Genomic DNA, 23,389 nt, shown 5'->3' with positions numbered 1-23,389 from the left:
TGACCTGCCTCCTGAGAAATCTGTATGCAAGTCAAGAAGCAACAGTTAGAACTGGACATGGAACAACAGACTGGTTCCAAATCGGGAAAGGAGTACGTCAAGGCTGTATATTGTCACCCTGCTTATTTAACTTATATGCAGAGTAAACATCATGCAAAATGCCAGGCTGGATGAAGTACAAGCTGAAATCAAGACTGCTGGGAGAAATATCTATAACCTCAGATATGCAGATGACACCAGCTTATGGCAGAAACCAAAGAAGCAATAAAGAGCCTCTTGATGAAAGTGAAAGAGGAGGGTGAAAAAGTTGGCTTAAAGCTCAACATCCAGAAAACTACGATCATGGCATCTGGTCCCATCACTTCATGGCAGATAGATGGGGAAACAATGGAAACAGTGAGAGACTTTATTTTTGGGGGCTCCAAAATCACTGCAGATGGTGACTGCAGCCATGAAATTAAAAGACACTTGCTCCTTGGAAGAAAAGTGATGACCAAGCTAGACAGCATATTAAAAAGCAGAGACATTACTTGCCAACAAAGGTCCATCTAGTCAAAACTATGTTTCTTCCAGTAGTCATGTATGGAAGTGAGAGTTGGACTACAAGAAAGCTTAGTGCCGAAGAATTGATGCTTCTGAACCATAGTGTTGGAGAAGATTGTTGAGAGTGTTGAGAGTCCCTTGGACTGCAAGGAGATCCAACCAGTCCATCCTAAAGGAAATCCGTTCTGAATATTCACTGGAAGGACTGATGCTGAAGCTGAAACTCCAATACTTTGGCCACCTGATGCAAAGAACTGACTCATTTGAAAAGACCCTGACGCTGGGAAAGATTGAAGGCAGGAGGAGAAGGGGACGACAGAAGATGAGATGGTTGGATGGCATCATCAACTCGATGGACATGAATTTGAGTAAGCTCTGGGAGTTGGTGATGAACAGGGAAACCTGGCGCCCTACAGTCCACGGGGTGGCAGAGCGTCGGACACGACTGAGGGACTGAACACTCATAACCAGACAAACAAAAATCCTTAAAATCAGTGGTGCTTCTCTCATTTATGGAGGAAAGTAATATATGTTCTCAGTCGTGTCGCTCAGTGTCTGACTCTGCGACCCAATGGACCACAGCCCGCCAAGCTCCTCTGTTCATAGGATTTTCCTGGCAAGAATACTGGAGTGGGTTGCTATTGCCCTCCTCCAGGGGATCTTCTCCACCTAGGGATCAAGCCTGGGTCTTCTGTCTCCTGCATTGCAGGTAGTTTCTTTACCAGTGAGCCACCAGGGAAGCCCAATATTAATATATACCAAGAAAAAAAATTTCAACATGTTTTAAACCTTCCAAATTTCAGCTCTCTGAAAAATTTAACCAAAGCATGCAGATTCATTAACCAAAACCATCTAAAACTCTCACTTTAGTTGAGATTTACAACTTTAGCAAATTTTTACTTTTCCATTGGAGAAACTAACTTTTATTCCAACTGCAAATCTCTGTTGGTTTTAGAGTTAAAACAGCTCCACCCTAACTACACAAACCTACAAAGCAACTCTTCTACAACCCACAAAATAGGCATGATATGAGCTCCCCCTACTGGTACAAGACTGTTCCCACTTCATGAATCCAGTAAGGAATCCCTTCTGTGGGTTCTGCAGGAATTGCAGTTTAGGCTTGATTGGGAAGAAAAGCTAAACAAGTCAAAAAAAAAAAAAACAATTCAAGCTAAACTAGAAAACTACCCACTGTCAAATAATCTCCGTGAAAGAAATATGCATGTTTACAAATATTTGACAGTAACTTTTAAGCCCCTATCCAAGAGAACAGGTGAGTGAACTAAAATGACTGTCACTCTCCGGATGCTCTGGTGTCCTTATTTGCATTTAGATGTAAAGACAAGCAGAAGTTAATTGCAGAGGTGCTATATACCAACAATAAAAATTTTCCCTCTAACAGCACATGTGAAAGGCTATAGGCTTTAGAGAAATAAAAGAGTAACACCATGGAAGTTGAATAAAATCAGTCTGAGGGCCAAGGGTTTTCTGCATTTGAAAATGACTTCACTATATTGCTATGTGAACTGAGAAACTTAAGGTGGAAGTTATGTTTTAGATTTAAAGCCACTCAAATTAGTTGTCTCCAGAGACGAAAACCCAATGCAAGAATCAATGACAAATATGGGGAAAGTGCTATGGTGGGGACATTCACACTGACAAAGCAGGAGAACTGCCATAAAGGTGTTTCTAGTGATAAGCTGTTATAGAAAAAATATAATGAAAGAAGTAGAACTCCCACTCTTTGAGTCATCAGAAGAGAGCCGTTTTGTGATATTTGCTATATTTGTAAGGCTTCAACTTGATTATACCTGATTCTGTTATCACAATCTGTTACATATCCTACATAGAATATAAATGCATAAAGCCATTGAAAGGCCAAATTATAGAGCTGTCTATTTTTATATTTTACCTTTTTCTGCCATACCAGTGATGATGCTTAAGTGGTATAAATTTAAAATGGTAAATGAAAAACAAAAACATCAGTAGATGCAGGCTTTATTGAAAAGCCACTGGTTGAAAATCCCCAAAGTACATCAATCTGCTTTCCCTCTTGAAGTCTGAGAAAATTGCCTTAGATGAATACAATAGGCTGAATGCATGAGTGTTGGTTTTTTAAAATGATGCCTTTTATGAAACATTTTCATGTCTTAGAAGTAAACCTATATATTCACTCATGCCAAATGTTTGTGGAGAATTTTAAGAGCCCACAGTGAGGTGATAGGATTTTAGTCTTTTTTCCTTCTCCTTCCTAGATCCTTCTTTGCATATAACATTTTTGTTCACACCGATGCCAATATGGAAAGAAATGAAGGGTCATTTGAGTAGACCTGGGATATCAGCATATCTGTCACTTTCTCACCATCTTTTTTGTCAGCACCCCACTTAGGTTTGGATCATCTATACATTTTCTACTATAATAATCTTTTTTGCTGATTTTTTGCTTCCTCTCTTGTTTCATCTATAATTCATTCTCCATATAGCAGCCGGAGCAGTCTTTTAAAAATATAAGCCAGATTATATTACTCTCCTCCAAATGCTTCCCATGACACTATAAATAAAACCCAAATTCTTTCCCACTTCTCCGCTCTCTTATCCTACCACTTTCCTGCTCAATCACTGTGTTCAAACTACATTTTCCTTCTTTCTGTTTCTGGATTTCACTAAGAGAGCATTGACATTCGCTTTCTCTAGTGACTTGCCTTGGGATCTTGGTGCACAATTTAGGCATTCAGTCCAAATCTCGGGGCTTCCCCAATGGCTCAGCAGGTAAAGAATCCGCCTGCCAATGCAGGAGACTCAGGAGATGAGGGTTCAATCCCTGGGTAGGGAAGATCCCCTGGAGGAGGACATGGCAACCCACTTCAGTATTCTTGCCTGGAGAATCCCCATGGACAGAGGAGCCTGGCGGGCTACAGTCCATGAGGCTGCAAATAACATTTTGGACATGACTGAGTGACTGAGCACAGCACACAGCAAATCTCACTCTTCGCACTCAGTCACTCCGAATTGCATCACTGTTTTACTTTATTAAAAGAAATTACCAGTAATTTCTATTTTCTTTTTTAAGAAATTAAAGTAATTAATACTATTAAGAAATCAGTATTCTTTTAATTGCTTTATTAAAAGAAATTCTCTGAAATGTTCTTGTTTATTTATTTGCTTGGCTTATGTCTTTTTCTTTCCTTTAGAAATAAGCTTCACAAACAGGGATTTTTTTCTGTATCTCAAGCGTGTAAGACATGGTTGGCACAAAGTATAGTAATATTATGCCATATTGTTAAATCAAAAGAGTATATAGTGTAACATAGAGGGAAATATTGTATTATCAATAAATACTAGTGAAATGAATGCTCCGAATAAAAAACTCTGTGTGTGTGTGTTTGTGTGTGTATGTACCGAGGACGAATAAGCCAAAGGCACGTCACACAAAACAAAAAGCATACACATTTTTCTGATTAGTGCAAAATTCCTACTTAACAGCAACATCTTCCTTTAATGAAATTCAGTTCAGTTCAGTTCAGTCGCTCAGTCGCGTCCAACTCTTTGTGACCCCATGAGTCACAGCACGCCAGGCCTCCCTATCCATCACCAACTTCCACCTGTTTAATATATTTTAATATGAAAAGTTATATATTTTAAATCTCTGACTTTAAAATATATGGTAGACTGCACAGGAAACAGTGGAGAAAAGAAAGAGTAACGTGGAACTTCAGGGGTCTGGGTGTAAACCCTTGCTGTGCCACTGACTACATGGTTATACACAAGTATTTTAACCTGTGCGCCATTTATTTTTTTCATTTGAAAATTGGAGACATGTCTTTCTTGAATAGTTATAACAAGTATGTGCTATGTGGCTGTAAAGTATCTAACACAGAGTAGGTGCTCATTATAAGATCTTAATACAAGACAGTATAAAAGAGTCTTTAGAGTGTTACACTAGGCTTTTTGATTATTGAAATAGATAAGCTGTATGAATTTTAGTGATGCGTCTAATGCTATGCATATGTAAATTAGCAGGGATGTGTCTCTGTCAGTGTTTCTGTAATTGCCTAATCTGAAAGCAGCACGCCTAAAAGCAATACACTCTTTGAAGTACTTTCCCAACAATTCCTTTTCATTCTGGTAACCTTGGGGAGTGGTATGCAGCTAAAGCCTTTTTCTTTTGCTTGACCTCATCCCAGAGGTATGAAAATTAGAAATTTTACTAAAAAGAATGTTCTCAGTATTATCAGTAAATAATGTGTGCTAGAAATGTCAGAAATAGTACTTTTTAATTTTCAGATATTTAGAGCTGAAAAGTACTTAGAAAAACTTCCGTTCCGTTCCGTTCCGTTCAGTCGCTCAGTCATGTCCGACTCTTTGCGACCCCGTGGACTGTAGCCTACCAGGCTTCTCCATCCATGGGATTCTCCAGGCAAGAATACTGGAGTGGGTAGGAAAAATAAGTCTCTGAATTTAGAAAAGTTTAAGGTTTTGCTGGAACAAATACATTATTCAGCATAACAGAGTCCCTTTCATGAATCCACTCAGCTAAGCCTTTGTAGATCACTAAAATGGGCTTTGCCTTCTTTAACCAAATTTGCAGGTGCAGGAAGAGGCACCTGTCCTAGTTTGTGATGTGGTGACAAGTACAGAATGGAACTAAGAATTGATGTTTTTGAACTGTGATGTTGGAGAAGACTCTTGAGAATCCCGTGGACAGTGAGGAGATCAAACCAGTCAATCCGTCCTGAATATTCATTAGAAAGACTGATGCTAAAGCTGAAGTTCCAATGCTTTAGCCACCTGATGCAAAGAGCTGACTCATTAGAAATGACTTTGATGCTGGGAAAGATTTAAGGCAGGAGGAGAAAGGGATGATAGAGGATGAGATGGTTGGATGGCATCACCGACTCAATGGACATGAGTTTGAGCAAGCTCCAGAAGACGGTGAAGGATGGGGAAACCTGGTGAGCTGCAGTCCATGGGGTCGCAAAGAGTCAGACACAGCTGAGTGACTGAACAAGCAGCTCTCAATCTGAATTTTTCTCCATCTCCAGACATTTAAAAGTTTTCTATTCCATTCTATGCATTTTTATCTTCTTGTCCTCTCTCCTCCCCTCTATAGGTATGGTTATTCCCACACAGAAAAGTTCAGAGGAAAATTCCATGAATGATTCTGTTGTCATATAATGGCAATCTCCAAACTTTCTACTAACATTTTTTAACTTATGCATACTTCCCAACATCTATTCAAGACTCATCCAGAATTATACAATAGCAAATAAGAAAAGAACTTGGAATATAGATCTTTTAAAGATTTTTCACAGTATTTTTACCATCCTGTAGAAACTCCTTCCCAGGTAACTCAGTGGTAAAGTATCTGCCTGCCAAGCAGGAGACACAGGTTCCATCTCTGGGTTGGAAAGATCCCCTGGAGAAGGAAATGGCAACCCACTCCAATATTCTTCCCTGGGAAAAGCCCTGGACAGAGGAGCCTGGTGGACTACAGTCCCTGGAGACGCAAAAGAGTCACAACTTAGCAACTAAACAACAACAACCACAGCGAAACTCCTAAAAGATCTACATTAAGACAGGTAAATATTTGTGAAAGAGAATGATTTTGAAGTGATTAAATTATTTCTAGATGGAAATTCTAAGTTTCCAGCCTGAGGCTTACACAGTCTAAGGTTTAGAAGGAGACTCAAACAGTCACAGTTGGTAGATCATCAGGTCTCCATATGCCCTGTAACACATACTGTTAATGAGATTGCAAGGGTCCAGAGATAAATGGTTAGGGTTGGAGCAGAGTTTCCCAAAGTATGTACCCTAAATTACTAATTCCTTTAATTTTTAAAATATATTTAAGAAAAATGATTCATGGTAAGGTGTTGTTTTAAAATACTTTAAAAACAAAATTTAGCAAGCTTCTAAACCATAAGACTTCTTAGCCTTTCCTATGTGACTTAGGTGCCATATCCTCTTTATTTCTGCATCCTTATTTTTGTGGAGTCTCCTGGGATGCAGGATTTTCCACGTGAAAACTGGAAAAGTCTTGGGCAAATTGGAGCAAGTTCTTCACCTTATCTGTGACTCTTCAAAATAGGTCAAATTATGCTCCATTGCTCAATATTACTTAACTGGATATCCTCTAGTATAATAGCATCCTGAGGCATTCAAGTTCTGCCAAACACATTGCAAAAGTGCTGGGGTAAGGGCAGGTTGTCAGATCTCCTAGTCAGCAGTCTGAAGCATTGATTTCAACCTTTCTCTTGTCTGGCAAGAACAAGATCTGTTTTTCTTAATGAAATTTTCTCTGGCAGCGTTAAATACTATTTTAGATGGGTGAGAAAAAAATTGTATGGGGTGGAGTTAGGAGGAAAATCTTTGTCTGCATCAACCATTTCTTGATTTTCTTCTCAAAACACGTATGTGTTGGGGTATAGAAACTATCGAGGGAGAAATGCACTAAATGAGTAAACATTTGATGTGTTAATATGGAAAGAAATATTAATGAGTTGGAACATATAAAAGACAACAGTACCGCCTGCCCAAGCTGAAGCTATTTAACCTTCCACATTTTTTGTCCTTTAGATGGACACTAAAAACTTTTTGAGACAAAACATTGAACACCACCACTTTCTTTTTTCTGACATTTTGCATTGAAAAATCCTTCTCTCTCTTACCAGATTGCTCTCCTATCTTGTTTCTCCAAACTCTCCTTTTTATCCCCTATAAATATCTCCTTTTATATCTGAGTACAGCATTACCATATTGTTCCAGTTTCATTCATGGGGAAAACAGATAAAAAAAAAAAAGAGCATAGGGACGTGGGGAAGGGCTGTGACTCAGAGTTGGTGGAAGAAATAGAATCACTCTTCAGATTTCTTGAGAAATGACATCTCATGGCATTTCTGAAGCCTACTCTAAGGAAGTCGAGGGCCATAGTTAGCAGTTACTGGGAGGTGGGAGCATGGCCTCCTTGTTCACACATGCATCAATTAATTGCTATTGTAGGAATTCACATCGCTGCTCCAGCAGTTCATTCATCCATGCACTGATCTCACAAATACTTATCAAGCACCTATTACATGCCAGGCCGACTTCTATGAAATTCTGCTGGTTGGATCTTTACTTTCAGTCTGATGATAGCACAGTGACTTACTTTAAAATCATTTCCTCTAAAATCTTCATGGCATCATATGGAGGAGGCCCTTTCCTTTCCATATACCATTGTATGTTTTGTAGCTGAAAGCTGAAGCTCACAAGAGTTCTGCTTTCTTATTCCATTTAATGAAGAAACTTGCTAGCTCTGGGCTTCCCTGGTGGCTCAGAGGGTAAAGTGTCTGCCTGCAATGTAGGAGTCCTGGGTTTGATCCCTGGGTTGGGAAAATCACCTGTAGAAGGAAATGGCAACCCACTCCAGTATTTTTGCCTGGAGAATCCCATGGACAGAGGAGCCTGGTAGGCTGCAGTCCATGGGGTTGCAAAGAGTCAGACACGACTGAGCAATTTCACTTTCTTTCTTTTCTAGCTCTAAGAAATTAGAGCTAGAAAAGTGTTTTACTCTTCAGGCAGTATTAGTCTATGGTTAAAGTGCATTTTATGTGGGGGTAATCATTATAATTCCCTGAAAAGACAGTCTTTTATTTTTCCCCCACTGGTCCAATGTCAAATTAAATGAAGGTACCAAATGGATTTCTAAATAATTTTATTATCTGGCCAAAGTCATTTGGTATTTTAATAAGTAGTTTGGAAGTGGGATAAAGTATTCACATTGGGTAAAATTATCTCAATTACCTACAAACTAACTAGAATCCTAAAATAACTTCAATTTTTTTTTCTTTGCACACCACTTTTAGGAGAGGCAAATCACAAACGAACAAATTGATATTAATAGTATCAGATGAAGTGTACTTCAAAAATAAAGAAAATGCAAAAGTAAAGCTTCTGAGCTTAAGCTGGTAGCCTATATTTTTGCTAGGCTCCTCCTGGATTCCCTTGAATTTCCTGAGGTCTTGGATAAGCTGTTGCTTATTTTTGAAGCTGTTTTAGGCTTGCGAATATCATCTTTTCTTATTCTTGGTGGCATGGATCATTATCTTACTCTCTGTTTTTTTTTTAAGTCCTTTTCTATTGAGTTAAAATAATTCTACAGTTATTTTAGCATACAGAACTCTGCACATTTAACTTTTATCTCAGAATTTCAAATAATTTAAACTGTAGTACCCAAATGTGAATATAAACATTTCAAAATTTAAGCACACTTTTTTGGTTAGTTTTAGAGCTCAGCTTAGCAAAGATTCAATGATATCCTCCTAAGCATATGGCCTTGTGGTCTTCATCTAAAGGTATTAATAATTAGCTGTAAGCACATACATAAACATGCCACTTCAATGAATCAGATTAGTGATACAAAGTAGAATAGTGTTTAGTCCAATCAGCAGATTTACAGCAATCTCCCTATTTTATACGATCCTTGATTTAGTTTTGGAAGATGAATACTATTTAGGCAAAAGCGAGGGACAGGTTTTAGGAAGAGGGAAGAGCATTAGCAAAGCAAAGAGGCATGAAACCTATTGATGTGTCTCAGTGAACTACTCTCAATGCAAAGGTACAATGGAGTTGTCAGCTCTGAGGTGAAGAAGATTAATGATGAGGATGGTGAGGCAGGTACTGGAGCAATTCTGGAGGTCTTTGTACTTCTTACTGGAAAGACTGACTTTTATTCTAAGGATGATGGACAGCCATTGTGGGGTTATAGGCAGGGGAATGATATGCTTAGATAAGTATTTTCTATAAATCATTCTGACTGTGCAAGTAAGAAAAATTTTAGGACAAGACTGGAAAAAAGGAGACATGTTAGGAAGCATTTTTTCAACACTACAGACAAGAGATGACGAGGGATGAAATAAGGGATTGGTGAAGGGTCTGGACACAGAAATCTGAAAGCTATTCACAATAGAAAATTCACACAGTGTCCTGATTCATAGGATTGAACTGGATTTATAATCCTGCCATATTCTACAGAGTTTGGTGTAAGGAAGCTCTCTCTTCGTGAAAGGTCAAGGGTGTTTTCTGAATCAATGCTTGAATGTGGTTGTTTGGGCAGCATGGGCCTCAAAAGTAGTTAGAACATGAGTTTCCAGAATATAACCATTTAATATCATCCCACTGTTTAAGATACAGTATAATTACTGCTGCTGCTGCTAAGTCACTTCAGTCGTGTCCGACTCTGTGCGACCCCATAGACGGAAGCCCACCAGGCTCCCCTGTCCCTGGGATTCTCCAGGAAAGAACACTGGAGTGGGTTGCCATTTCCTTCTCCAATGTGTGAAAGTGAAAAGTGAAAGTGAAGTCTCTCAGTTGTGTCCGACCCTTAGCGACCCCACGGACTGCAGCCTACCAGGCTCCTCCATCCATGGGATTTTCTAGGCAAGAGTACTGGAGTGGCTTGCCATTGCCTTCTCCGACAGTATAATTACTACCACTAATATCCTTTTTCCTCTAAACTGCCAGTTGTTTCTCTTTAATTATATTTAAAAATAACACCTACTTTCAAAGACAAGCACATTCAAACTGCTATTATGGTTGTCTTTTGACTAACTTAATAAAGTCTTCACCACTGTAAACTCTCCAATCCTTAATCATTAGATCTCAAACTGCATCAGAAAGCTCCAAGTGTTCAGGAGAAATGATACTATGTGGCTCAACATGTCTCTTTACCAAATATTCACCACCACCGCTTAAATCAGCGTGTCAGAAATTCTACTTGCCAAAGGCCACGGCTTTCTGTTAAGGTTACAGTCTCTGGAGTGTGTCTGAAATGACTCTCACCCCAATTCAATGCTTCCACGATGATGCAAAATTTCTCAATTTAGCCAGGATCAAATACATGCAGAGTACATTAATTTTGTGTAGACGCCATACTAGAAATGGGTTCCCTCTTAACTGGTTCCACTAATATGGATTTCTGTTTGTGGCCTTCCCCATCAGAAGGTAATCTCAGAACAACCATCCAGTCAGTCAAACTATGAAACTAAGGAGTGAGAAAAGCAGCTGGGAAATGAGAGAAAATGGGGTAGAAATTTAAGTTTATAAGGACTGTATTTATTATATTATATTAAATAAATATTTATTTAATTGGGAATAGATCCAATTTAAATGATCCATCTGCTAAACAAGTTCTTGGAATCATCCGTTCAACCTTACTTAAAATCCAGTTAATTCTCCTTTTATTCTTCTCAGAGAGAGATCCCAGCAAGGAATACAAAACGAAAATTATCTTCAGAACCAATTGACTAACTGAAAGTCACTGGAATAATTCTTCTGGTTTGACTCACTGAGCCAGAATGCTAACATTATTTAAACATATTGTTTTCTATTTATTCCAGGATTTTTTTAAATCCCAAAGCTATAACAAGTGTGTAATTTACCAGAGAAAATGAAATTGCTCTTTGTTAAGTACACATTGAAAATCATATGCTACGATACATATTGTACATCTAGTACACTAAAAAAATGCTATATTTTCAAATCCAAATTTGAAACAAAAGTCAATACAATTTGGCATGCACTGCAGCCTGCAGAGAGATTCCTATGTATTAAATACTGTCTTCTAATGCCTGAAATGTTCTGCTTGCTTACAAGCATCAAAACAAGAGAAGGACATCTTAAATAAAACCCTAAATATGAAAATACCCTAAGAGAAAAAAAATTTAATTCAACTACTGCACAATATCTACAGTAGGATATCTTCTTAAAGGATCACAGACAACGTCTTTTGGGTGGGTAGCAGATTGGTACATCTGGAATAGACAAGAGACATTGTGGAGATATATCACAGACTCCTGAACATTGACACGCAGGTAAAAGAAACATTATCTTTTTTCTTCTTTAAATATTTTCATTCTTTTAAAAAATATTTATTTATTTGGCATGCAGGGTCTTTTTCAATTGTGGCATATGGGATCTAGTTCCCTGACCAAGGATCCAACCTCAGTCTGCTGCATTGGAAGCATAAAGCCTAAGTCACTGGATGACTTTTTCTTTTTTCTTTTTTTTAATTATCTTTTTTCTTTTAATTATCATAGTCTTTCCTACTTCTTCCCTTACTTAAACACATTGCGTTTTCAACACAGATCTGGTAAAATCACTAGTCAGATCACAACATTTTCTTTGCTGTAGACCCTCAATGGCTCCCAACTCACTCACAGGAAGAGTCAAACCCCACAAGAGGGTCTGTAGGCTCACCTCCATCTCTCTTCCTTATCTCCAAGCATCCTTTCACTCACTTCAGTCCAACAAGCATCTGAGACCTTCTGGGGTTATGTACCTTCAGAGCTTTTGCACTGCAGTTCTCCTGGAATGCTCTTCTCTTGCTCATTTGCAAGCCTTGATCCTGATCCTTCACTTCCTTATCTTTGTCCATGCGTTCCTGATCACTCCAAATCCATTAGCAACTTTCCAACTTTGCTTATCTCACTTTTCCCCTCCTGCATACCATCTGACAATCTATATTTTTTCTTATTTGTTTACTGCTTGGCTCTTTTCACAAGAAATAAGCTCTGCAAGAGCAGGGATTCTGTTTTGTTTCTTGTTTTAAATGTTACAGATTGTAGAGGATGCCATGATGCAATGTGCATACTTGCCCCTTCTCTGCTGGGAATGTTGTACACAGACAGATCACAGCAGAGCCCCTCACCAGGTTTACCCTGTGGTCCAAGGTAACACTCCTTGGAATTCACCCACATCAACAGTGATCAGTGGTGGGATGTGAAGGCCCAGCCCCATCAACCCAATTTTAAGTACAACTCAGAGGGGCCATCCCATGTTGAGAACTCCTTATGGTGCCTGCTGTGGCTTTTAAAACTGCACCAGTCCTACCCCATCTGCCCAGTCCTACATCCTTCTTTCCTACTGATGCTGATCCTGAAAGCCCTACTAGTGAACCTTGAATGTACAAATCTAACCTCAGATTCTATTTCTTGGGAAACCCTGCAAGGATCATGGATGAAGAAACTAAACAGGTTATTTACAGATTGTGTAAATAACCTGTCTGTGGTCACATAGCTAGTAAGCGGTGGAATGGGGACCAGATTCACAGAGTACACCTCCAGAGACTGAGTCTTTAACTACCACTTCCTGCAACCACTTACACAATCATATTCCACCCCCCAAGTTAAAGTATACCAAATACCTTAGAGTGAATACTTCAAAAAGGAATAGGACCAGGGATGGGTGATGAAGGGAAAATTAATAGAGAAGAATAGATGGTAAACTATTATAGATTGATGAGTATGATTAACTTGATGATACATAAATCCATGGGGGTTTGAGTACTACGTTGAATAGAATGGACTTCCCTGGTGGCTCAGATGGTAAAGAATCTGCCAGCAATGCAGGAAAAATGGGTTCAATCCCTGGTTAGAGAAGATCCCCTGGAGAAGGGATTGGCTACCTGCTTCAGTATTCTTGCCTGAAGAATTCCATGGACAGAGGAACCTGGAGGGCTAAAGTTCATGGAGTTGCAAAGAGTCAGATACAACTGAATGACTAACTTAACACTTTGAATAGAATAGATGGTTTCAGAAAAAAAAAAATGAGAGTAAGAAGCGGGTAAGGAGAAGAGATAATAAAATTTCATATGATTATTGATAAGATTTATGATTTATGTAAACAGAATATGGAGTCTGTTGGATATAGGTGTTACAAACAGCTACTGCAAGAGGTAGGGTAGACTATAGTTTCCTTGTAGACTATAGTTTCCTTCCTTCTTGAAATTCAAGGACTGGCTTAGTTAATAATGTACTGCTGCTGGCATTGTGGGTAAAATGCTATTTTTTTTTTTCTGATTATCTTCCACATATCCTAAGGTTGCTATTGTGATTAAATGAATTAGTGCTTTTTATGAACCACAGGGAATTTTACAAACAATTATACTTGAGTTAGGTATCCTTACGGATATATCTAATTCATGCTCTGGCATCCAGTAAAACTATGATAAAGTATTTCCATCTACTTTAAAAGAATCTTGTTCTAAAAGTTCAAATCCCTTTAGAAAAACTTTTCAATGCTTAGCATCCTAACAAAAATTCTTCGTTGTGAGTATACCGAATCCATCATATTGTGAATCCCTTCCATTTCTCCTTTTTTTTTTTGGATTTCTACAGAGGCAACTGACTGCCATTGTAATTTTCAGAATTATTTACTCTTTTGGTCATCCATTGGATCATAGAAAAAGCAAGAGGTTCCAGAAAAACATCTACTTCTGCTTCATTAACTATGCTACAGTCTTTGACTGTGTGGATCACATCAACCTGTGGAAAATTCTGAGAGATGGGAATACCAGACCACCTGATCTGCTTCCTGAGAAGTCTGTATGCAGGTCAGGAAGCAATAATTAGAACTGGACATGGAACAACAAATGTTCCAAATTGGAAAGAAGTGTGTCAAGGCTGTATATTGTCACCCAGATGATTTAGCTTCTATGCAGAGTACATCATGTGAAATGCCAGGCTGGATGAAGCACAAGTTGAAATCAAGATTGCCAGGAAAAATATCAATAACCTCAGATATGCAGATAATACCACCCTTATGGCAGAAAACAAAGAGGAACTAAAGCAACTCTTGATGAAAGTGAAAGAGGAGAGTGCAAAAGTTGGCTTAAAACTCAACATTCATAAAACAAAGATCATGGCATCTGATTACTTCATGGCAAATATATGGGGAAAGAATGAAAACAGAGAGTTTATTTTCTTGGGCTCCAAAATCACTGCAGATGATGACTGCAGCCATGAAATTAAAAGACACTTGCTCCTTGGAAGAAAAGCTATGACCAAGCTAGACAGCATATTAAAAAGCAGAGACATTACTTTGCTGACAAAGGTCCATCGAGTCAATGCTGTTTTTTCCAGTAATCATGGATGGACGTGAGAGTTGGATCACAAAGAAAGCTGAGTGCTGAAGAATGAATGCTTTTGAACTGCGGTTTTGGAGAAGACTCTTGAGAGTCCCTTGGACTACAAGGAGATCCAACCAGTCCATCCTAAAGGAAATCAGTCCTGAATATTCATTGGAAGGACTGATGCTAAAGCTGAAGCTCCAATACTTTGGTCACCTGATGTGAAGATTTAACTCACTGGAAAAGACCCTGATGCTGGGAAAGGTTGAAGACAGGAGGAGAAGGGGTCAACAGAGGATGAGATGGTTGGATGGCATTACCAACTTTATGGACATGAGTTTGAATAAGCTCAGGGAGTCGGTGATGGACAGGGAAGCCTGGCGTGCTGCAGTCCATGGGGTTGCAAAGAGTCAGACACGACTGAGCAAGTGAACTGAACTGAACTGAACTGAACTGACTGTTTTGAATTTTTAAAACATTGTTCCCTATTTCTTACCTGTCACATAGAACTGCAGTTCCTCTCATATCAAAACTATGATTTCACTCCCCTTCAAAGTGCAAAGCTAGCTATCTCCTCTAAATATTGAAAACTGTGATTGGATTTGTAGAGTTGTTATTATCTCAGCATCAATACTTTAGACCATGAACTTAAAACTTACTAATTAAAAGATCCAAATTTCAATTAAACCCTTCAGAGAAATTATATTTTTAAATGGGAAAAAAGAACAAATTTAATATAAATTCATTTCATTTTTTGGAATCCAAAGTCCTTTGCATTAGTTTATTATAATCATCTTTTCCTATAAGCAGATACTATTCTCCTTAACCAATAAAATAAATGAATCTCCAAGGAATTTGCAAGTAAACTCAAACAGGCATCCTTTAAGCCAATTAAAAATTTAGAATACAAATCTCCTGATTCTTAGTCCAAAGCCATGTCTATCACACTGCACATAATGATTACATTTACTTTCCTAGATACTGTTTTTAGAAATCCATATAAGTGATTCAGAAAAAGAAAATGTTTGTGGTATCCATTTCACATCCCCAAGCAATCTTCTCTGGAAATTCAGTCAGTTATTATCATTCTACTCGAAAAAAAAAAGTTATTTTTATTTTTAAGACAGTAGTTATGTGTGAAGACATGTTGGTAACAAAGACTTGCTCTCCCTTTTCATTTTCCATCATTCTCACTTTGTTTCCCTCCTTTTGTTTGCTTGTTTTGTTTTTCCACTTTCATTATCCACTATCTTCATTCCTCCTACCTTTATTTCATCACTCCATCACCGTGTTGGTTTTCTCTGAGCTACAGAGGAAGCAAAATGGTTTCTACTCCATGAAAACCTGAGATATATTTCATCTGTGGTTGAGATGTCTATAAACTCATCTCCAGGCAGAACAGCAGCTCTAAGGTGTAGAACAGCAAAAGCAAGAGCAGTTACTGTTTCCTCCTTGCATGTATTGCTATGGAAAAATCTCAAACTTTGCGGACAGGGTAGAATATTTAAATTAATCAGTATTTCAGATGAGGTTGCTGACAACTGATGCCTGTCAGACTTTGGCTGTAATGTGTACCCAGGGGAGAAAACACATGGTGAGGCACACTGTGTTTGCCAGAACTTGACTATGACAATAAGGTGGAGAGGTACAGATTGAGGTCAAGAAAGGGAACTGGTATAGCAACATGGAAGAAAAAATTACTTAACCTAATATAAGAATATTTTATGGAATGAACATTCAGTTCCTTGTTATTTACAGTATGCTTAACATTTTATTTCTACAGGGGATTATTTCTTTTTTTGATAATTAGAATAATAATTTCCCCATTGCTTGCTAAGAAAAGAATTTACATGTAAATCTCCTTGAGTATAAAGAACTATGTCCTATTCGGCTTTAGAGCTCCAGAGACCTTGTCATAGTCCCCAGCTGATAGGAGGCTTGCTTAATTCAGCTTAATTCCTGAATATCATCAAATCCACATTAGAAATCTAAGAATTTTTAAAAAGAATTTTTCAGTTCTCAAACTTGTTACAACACTGTTTTCTGGTTTTTAGCAATCTACATGATCAGAAACAGCCTAGGGTCTACAGTTTGTTGCGATGTAAATATTTCTTGTTCTAGCCAAAGTATATACAAAATAAATGTCTTAATTGTGTACATCCACGTAAAATTATACAAAGATAATCTGCATAGGACAATTTTGCATTAAATAAAACACAGCATAATTGACTTTGTGCATTAAAGTCATCAATCATAATAGCCATTATCTGAATTTTAAAACAAATATCAGACTTTATACAACTAATGGGTATAAATTTAATTTGATATGTTGCTGTACATATCTGACATTAACCTCTTGATTAAATTATTAAAGAATTTTCTTAAAACTATATAATTGCATAAGATATATGAAGCCCCAGTGCTTCATTTCACCTCATGAATTAAAAATATACCCATTGCATCTATGTTGTATATCTTACAGACATTTTGTTTCTATAGACATTATCATACAACTTCCCATAAGATGTTATTAAAATTTAATCATGAATTCTTCCAGACTTTTAGCAGGGTAATATGTTTATCATTCTTTTAATGGTTAAAATATACTTTTTATTTTACAGGACTTGTTTTTGTTTTTAGGAATCTGTCAGAAGTCTAGTTAATCCAGAAATATATGTTAAGCTTAATGGAAAATATTCATGGTCTTATCTTATAATATGACTGAAAGACTGTGAAATAAAAGCAGGTGTTAAAAATTATCCCTTAACCACCCACACAGCCCTAGATTTTCAGAAGAGGCTCCTTTAATACTTCTTTCACACTGCAGTGTTTGTTGCTTAAGGAAGTCCGTGGGTGGAGAAGATGTTATTATCCCTCCTACACACACCCGTTTTCTTATTTACAACATTATCTCCATATATATAAGTACTTGAAACACCAACCCCTTTCTTTTTACTACTTTTTGAAATTCTTTGGAATTTTGTCCACACTTTACTATATATTACCTTTCTATCAGACACATATATAGCTAATTATAGTTTAACTTGAATTGTTTTTTTAAGTATGAGTCTACCCAAAAGCTTATTTGATGAAGAAGCCTTTTCAACTAAACATTTTTGCTTGAAAAGAGAGAATTCCATAAACAGCTGGTCTTTCACTCAAAACTAATAACACAAGATTATTCTTTATATTAATGTTTCCTTAATAAATAAATAGATCAATAGTTAAAGATAGTTAAACCTTCTATAAAACATACAAAAACAAGTTAGCATAAATTTTATGAAACATTTAGATCCCTTTTATATTGTAAAAATATTTCCTCGAGTGCAATAAATGATAGATACACCCTTGTGCAAATAAGTTAAACTTAATTTTAAAAAAGTCAGGTCTAATATTCAATGCTAATATTTATTTGTTTAAGAATGTAGGACAATCTAAAAAAGTAAAACCTTGTATATTGGATTTGGATTTGATTTAACCATATAATTTATGATAGTCACACATATGTGCTTTCCAAATAAAATTGTTCACTTCACTATTCAGATCAATGTACTGCATTTGGGAAGTATATTAACTTTTGCTAAAAGAAATTAGAAGCTGAAACTGCAATACTTTGGCCACCTCATGCGACGAGTTGACTCACTGGAAAAGACTCTGATGCTGGGAAAGGTTGGGGGCGGGAGGAGAAGGGGACGACGGAGAATGAGATGGCTGGATGGCATCACCGACTCTGTGGACATGAGTTTGAGTGTACTCCAGGAGTTGGTGATGGACAGGGAGGCCTGGAGTGCTGTGATTCATGGGATCGCGGAGAGTCGGACACGACTGAGCGACTGAACTGAACTGAACTGAACTGATCCAAAGTGCTTGCAAAGATGCCCTGATTATTAACCAAATACACATTATCGAGAATATATCCTATAGAGACTTGTTAGGACAATCACTAACTAGGACTGTTGGATTAACCAAACAATCATAGGTAATTCAATCACTTCTGGTTAATTCAAAGGGAACTGATTTTGGCTCTTCTAGATATCTTGGTAACAGGAACTCGGTCAGAATACAGAGCAAGTCCATCCTTTATAAAGCCTGGAGAATCCCAGGGACTGGGGAGCCTGGTGGGCTCTTGTCTATGGGGTCGCACAGAGTCGGACAGGACTGAAGCGACTTAGCAGCAGCAGCAGCAGCAAGTCAAATATATTCGCCATATAATCCAATCAATATGTGAACTAGAATTGTGCAGGTCACTCTAAACTGTTTTTAGGTTCTAGTTATTAAGCTTTCTATCATTTTGTACTAAAGTTAAAAAATATGGAAAATTAAAACCATTAGTATTTCAGAGCAAAAAACACATAGACTAGAAAAAATAAATTCAGCAAAAACAAAACAAAACAAAAACTATTGAGTCTCTGACTAAAACTAAGACAAACAGCTCGGAGTAAATACTCATTTACCGCAACTTTCAGAAAAACAACTCTTTATAAATAATACAGCTCAGAATTAAATGGGTTATATCCTTTTATTTTCTTCCCAAAGCAATTATCTCTTAAGAAGTTGTTTTGTTTATTTTTCCTCCAAGTTAATATAAAGCACATACAATTAAAAGGAAGAGAAATTTTTTAAAAGGAGAAAAAACGGAATATAGTCATATAGTCATCAATGAATATATGAAATTTAAGTTATAAATGTCTTATTCATGAAATTAAAGTGATTTCCTCAAAAAAATCACCTTATACAGATCACAGGAAAAAATAATGAACCTAATATTTTAGTCTAGAATTCAACAAGAAAAAGTGAGGTTGACTTTACTGTCAATTGCATGTGCTAAATACAATGAAGGAAAAACTGGCAACTAGTATCTGATACAGCCACTACACCTTATTATTGAAAAAAAAGATGAAATGATGTATGACATGAAGAAAAGACTCAATTAGAAAAAAGTATACCATGATGCTTTAACAAAAGGAGAAACGATGATAATTCTGTGTTTTGTTTTTAAAGATGACAAAAAATTAATAAGACGTGTGAAAAGTGGAACAGTTAAAACAAGATAATATCTTTCAAATTAAGTAGTCTACACATAAAACTAAATAGCTGGGAAATAATACAGAATTTTTCATTGAACTGCTCCCTTCCAAAATTGACATTTTAACAAACTGATGGATTTCTTAACATTCTGATAGTGAAATACCTACTCAAAAATTTTTTTCCTTTTTCTCTTTAAAGTTTATTTGATCTTAGAAGCTCATCTTTCCAAAACTTTCAGGGAAGCTTTCTTAGGAATATTATATTAATCAGCCAGAGGAAAAAACAATTTCTTAGAAATAGTAAGATTATCTTAACATCAAATGACTGTCTAATATCATGTGATATGGAAATAAATTCATACTCTCATGGTACTGAATCGTGACTTCTATTCAGTTTTAGTTTTTATGAAAAAAAATTGTGCTCCAATATGCTACTCTAATTTTATTCTCTGGGTGTTGCTTATTTGAACTAGTTAAGCCTTTGACTTGATAAATCTCTAACTTGTTGCCCAAACCAGACAAGGTAAGCAGTAGAATTTGATTTTCCTGACTCCAACACCTTCGTTTCTCATCTTTTATCAAATTCTTCATTAAAAACAAAAGTTTAATAGAAACATGCATTTAATCATTTTATATAACTTAAGCAAGGTCCTGAGAGAATGTTTGTGTTTTTATTCATTCTCTTTTCAGTATTCTTGTTGAAATTATATTTAGTTGTTTCTATTTTTTCTTGTAAATAAAGATAGAATTTTGTTTGAATTTCAACTGGAAAAGCATTTTGGGAAATTCACAATGAAGGTTCAATCCATAAGTAAAATCTTATTTGGCAGTAAGTATATCATATAAAATTTTGAAAGTTTCTGCCTATCTCTTACATACTTTTTTAAACACACAACTAATTCATGAAAACATATATCTTGTGTTAGTAAAAATAACTATAGATTAATTTAATCAAAGAAGTAAAGACACTATCTTATTTTCACTGGTTTAAATTTATCTTTTTTATATTTTTTAATGAACTAAAGCTCCTTCAGTTTCAAACTATTAATTTGATAATTATGTTCCTGTTTACATAATAGCTATGTATATATTAGTATCAATACCTTGTAATTATGTATTTTAAAAAAACAATATTTAAATGGTTATGAGTTTTCTGTCCTGCCAAATATGCTTTGAGGCTTATTATGAAGTTCTGTTATGCATATTTATCTCAAAGTTAATTCAAACACAAATATATAAATGAATAGGAATATTAGATGGAAAAAGTTCTTAAATATATCAAATAATTTACATGGTATATACATTTACTTAATAAGAAGAAAGATTTTGTTTTTAGTTTTCCCTTTCCTAAAATGCAAAATGTGAATTTGTCTTAGATATATGTAATGACAAATACATAAGAAAATATCCACCAGTGACATCCACATGTAAATCTTTCAATATATAAAAAGGCAACTCCTACCTCCATCTCCAGATCCTGATCCTGCATCTGGGAGGAAAAAAGGAAGTAATTTGTTTTAGCTTAAGAAACATATTCAAACAATATTTATGAATGTTTAAATTAAATTCAAAATAAAATAAATTTAAAATAAATACTTTCTCCATTATATATTAATATATTGAAAATTACTAATATTTAATTTGAAAAACATTCATATCAATGTAATTTAATATCTATAATATAGCTTATAAAATAAATTCTCTATTATTTTCATCTTAAATTTCATGAACAATGTATTATCCAGCTTTGGAATTAATTCTTAAACTTGACTATACAAAAATTTTCACTTTTATTTTAGTCAAGATGAATATGGTGCCATTAATAAAAAAGTTAAAAACAAGATGCTTATAACAATCAGTGAGATTTAGAAATTAGTCCAAGACTTGTGGCGAATACTCATAATCAAGGCTTATATTCTTGTACATTGTATTACAAAAGGAAAAACAGTTTAAAGATGAATATCTTTTTATATAAGAGCTAATACGTTTTCCAAATACCACAACTCTGGATGAGTCTATCTGTATCCAACAGCATCTATTGTTTTTGAAATCCACAGAAGGGTGAGCTTCAGGTTTGCCTTTGTGATTAAAATTGGCTATGCCTTAGGTGATGTTAGCAGAGAAGACAATAACCTCTCTCTGCCTTTCTTTTCCTCCAGTCCTTTTCCCTCCCTCTAACATAATTACAACTTGGGAAAGTTGTCAATTTCTGACAACTCATTTCCCAGAAACACTCAATTTCTTAGTTGGAGTCAAAACCACTGAGTCTCCATTTGCTTCTACCTGTTAAGTGGAGACATCACCTTCCTTCTGCCTCCCCACTTCCTTCCATTCTAAATATTTTTGGCTATGTATTTTTAATGTTAATAATGGGAAATAAGACTAATACTGATATACTAACACTGGTATTCTTTGTCAACTGGCCTTCATTTTACATTGAATTCTCAGCCATAGTTCAAGAGTCATATCAAATGCCATGTCTACGAATTTGTGTTTGTTGTTTTAGACCAATTAAAATAAAATACTACTTCTACTTGTTTGCCTCAATGACACTTTATTGAAAAGCACTCATAGAAAGAGGCATGATGTATGAAAATCTATAGAAGACTGACACAGGGAAGAATGAACGCCTCGCCGATAATTCTCCTTATCATTATGTCAGACATTAGCACTATCATGAAGGAGCAGCAGTTTGAATTGTCAGCCTTGGTGAATACCCAGACTAACATATTCATAAGATTTAGCATTTTATTAAATCAAAGCCTCAAGTCATTAACTGCTTACATGACTAAGGAGCAAGTCTTTGGGTCAGGCTATCCTTCCCTTAAAGGCAAGTTAATTGGTAAAAAAAAAATTCATAATTAAAACCACTCTTGGTAAATGTAAACTCAAATAAGGATTCTAATTATTCAATTATACTGGTTTAAGAGAACAGAGGAAAAAGGCTGATGCATTCACCTCAATAGTAGGAAAATAGTCCTGTCAACTGAACTGTGTCCTAAGTCACAGAGCAAAAACTTTTGGATGGGACAGTGCTTGAATGGTCAAAGTTGGTAAAGTCTACTTTTTGTATCTTTTCACAGCTAGAATTTTAACTGACTTTATTTGAATTGATTTGAAAGCTTAAGTTATAAAATTACTTATAAAATCATCAGAAGTTAATAACAGGTTGTATTATTGTAGCATTTATACACTCTATCTTTGTTTTAGTTGCATGTATATAGCTTTTTATTCCTTTCCCACTAAGAGTGTAAACATCTTTAAATCAAGAACCATGTCTTGTTCAGCTCCCTACACATATACACCTAAGAGGAAATGCATAAAAGCTTATGGATTCCAAACTCCAAACATACTCATTGGATAACATTAGGAATATTATTCAACCATTATAAGCTTATTGATCCTCTAATCAATGGGTAATGTCTATCCAACTGGATTACTTTGAGGATAACTGCACAATGGCACATTTTAAATGCTTATCACTGTGTCTGGAACATAATAATTAAAATTTTGAGTGAACATCTTGCCTATATATCTATATGTTTTCTATTAAATACATATAGCTGGAGAAAATAAAGAAAAATGGCAGTAGTATTTTGGCTTGCATTACCACGTATGTTTCTAAAAATTCAAGGGGCATGATCCTTAAGAACATTTGTGTTCAATTTGAGCCAAATTAAGTAGCTAGTGAAGACAGAGGAACAGACTGAAAAAAAATGGTCACTTATGTCATGGCCTTAAGTGAAGTCACGTGGGCCTTAGGAAACATTACTACAAACAAAGCTAGTGAAGGTGATGGAGTTCCAACTGAGCTATTTCAAATTCTAAAAGATGATGCTATTAGAGTGCTACACTCAATATGTCAGTAAATTTGCAAAACTCAGCAATGGCCAGAGGACTGGAACAGGTCAGTTTTCAATCTAATCCCAAAGAA

At 36.1% G+C, this 23,389-nt stretch overlaps 1 protein-coding gene across 1 annotated transcript in view; it reads right to left on the bottom strand.

The window, feature by feature from the left end:
* TMEFF2 (transmembrane protein with EGF like and two follistatin like domains 2) overlaps window positions 1–23,389 on the bottom strand; it is a 291,379-nt gene that overhangs the window by 253,105 nt on the left and 14,885 nt on the right. The window contains exon 4 of the mRNA XM_055398363.2: window positions 20,918–20,944. Within this exon, the coding sequence (XP_055254338.1) occupies window positions 20,918–20,944 (27 nt within the window). The remainder of the gene's footprint in view (window positions 1–20,917; window positions 20,945–23,389) is intronic.

This window comes from Moschus berezovskii, chromosome 2 (genome assembly GCF_049115385.1).
Source record: "Moschus berezovskii isolate FMDL1 chromosome 2, NW_MosBer_1.0, whole genome shotgun sequence".
In the NCBI taxonomy this organism is placed as follows: domain Eukaryota; kingdom Metazoa; phylum Chordata; class Mammalia; order Artiodactyla; family Moschidae; genus Moschus; species Moschus berezovskii.
This window is presented reverse-complemented; position numbering and strand designations above follow the sequence as displayed.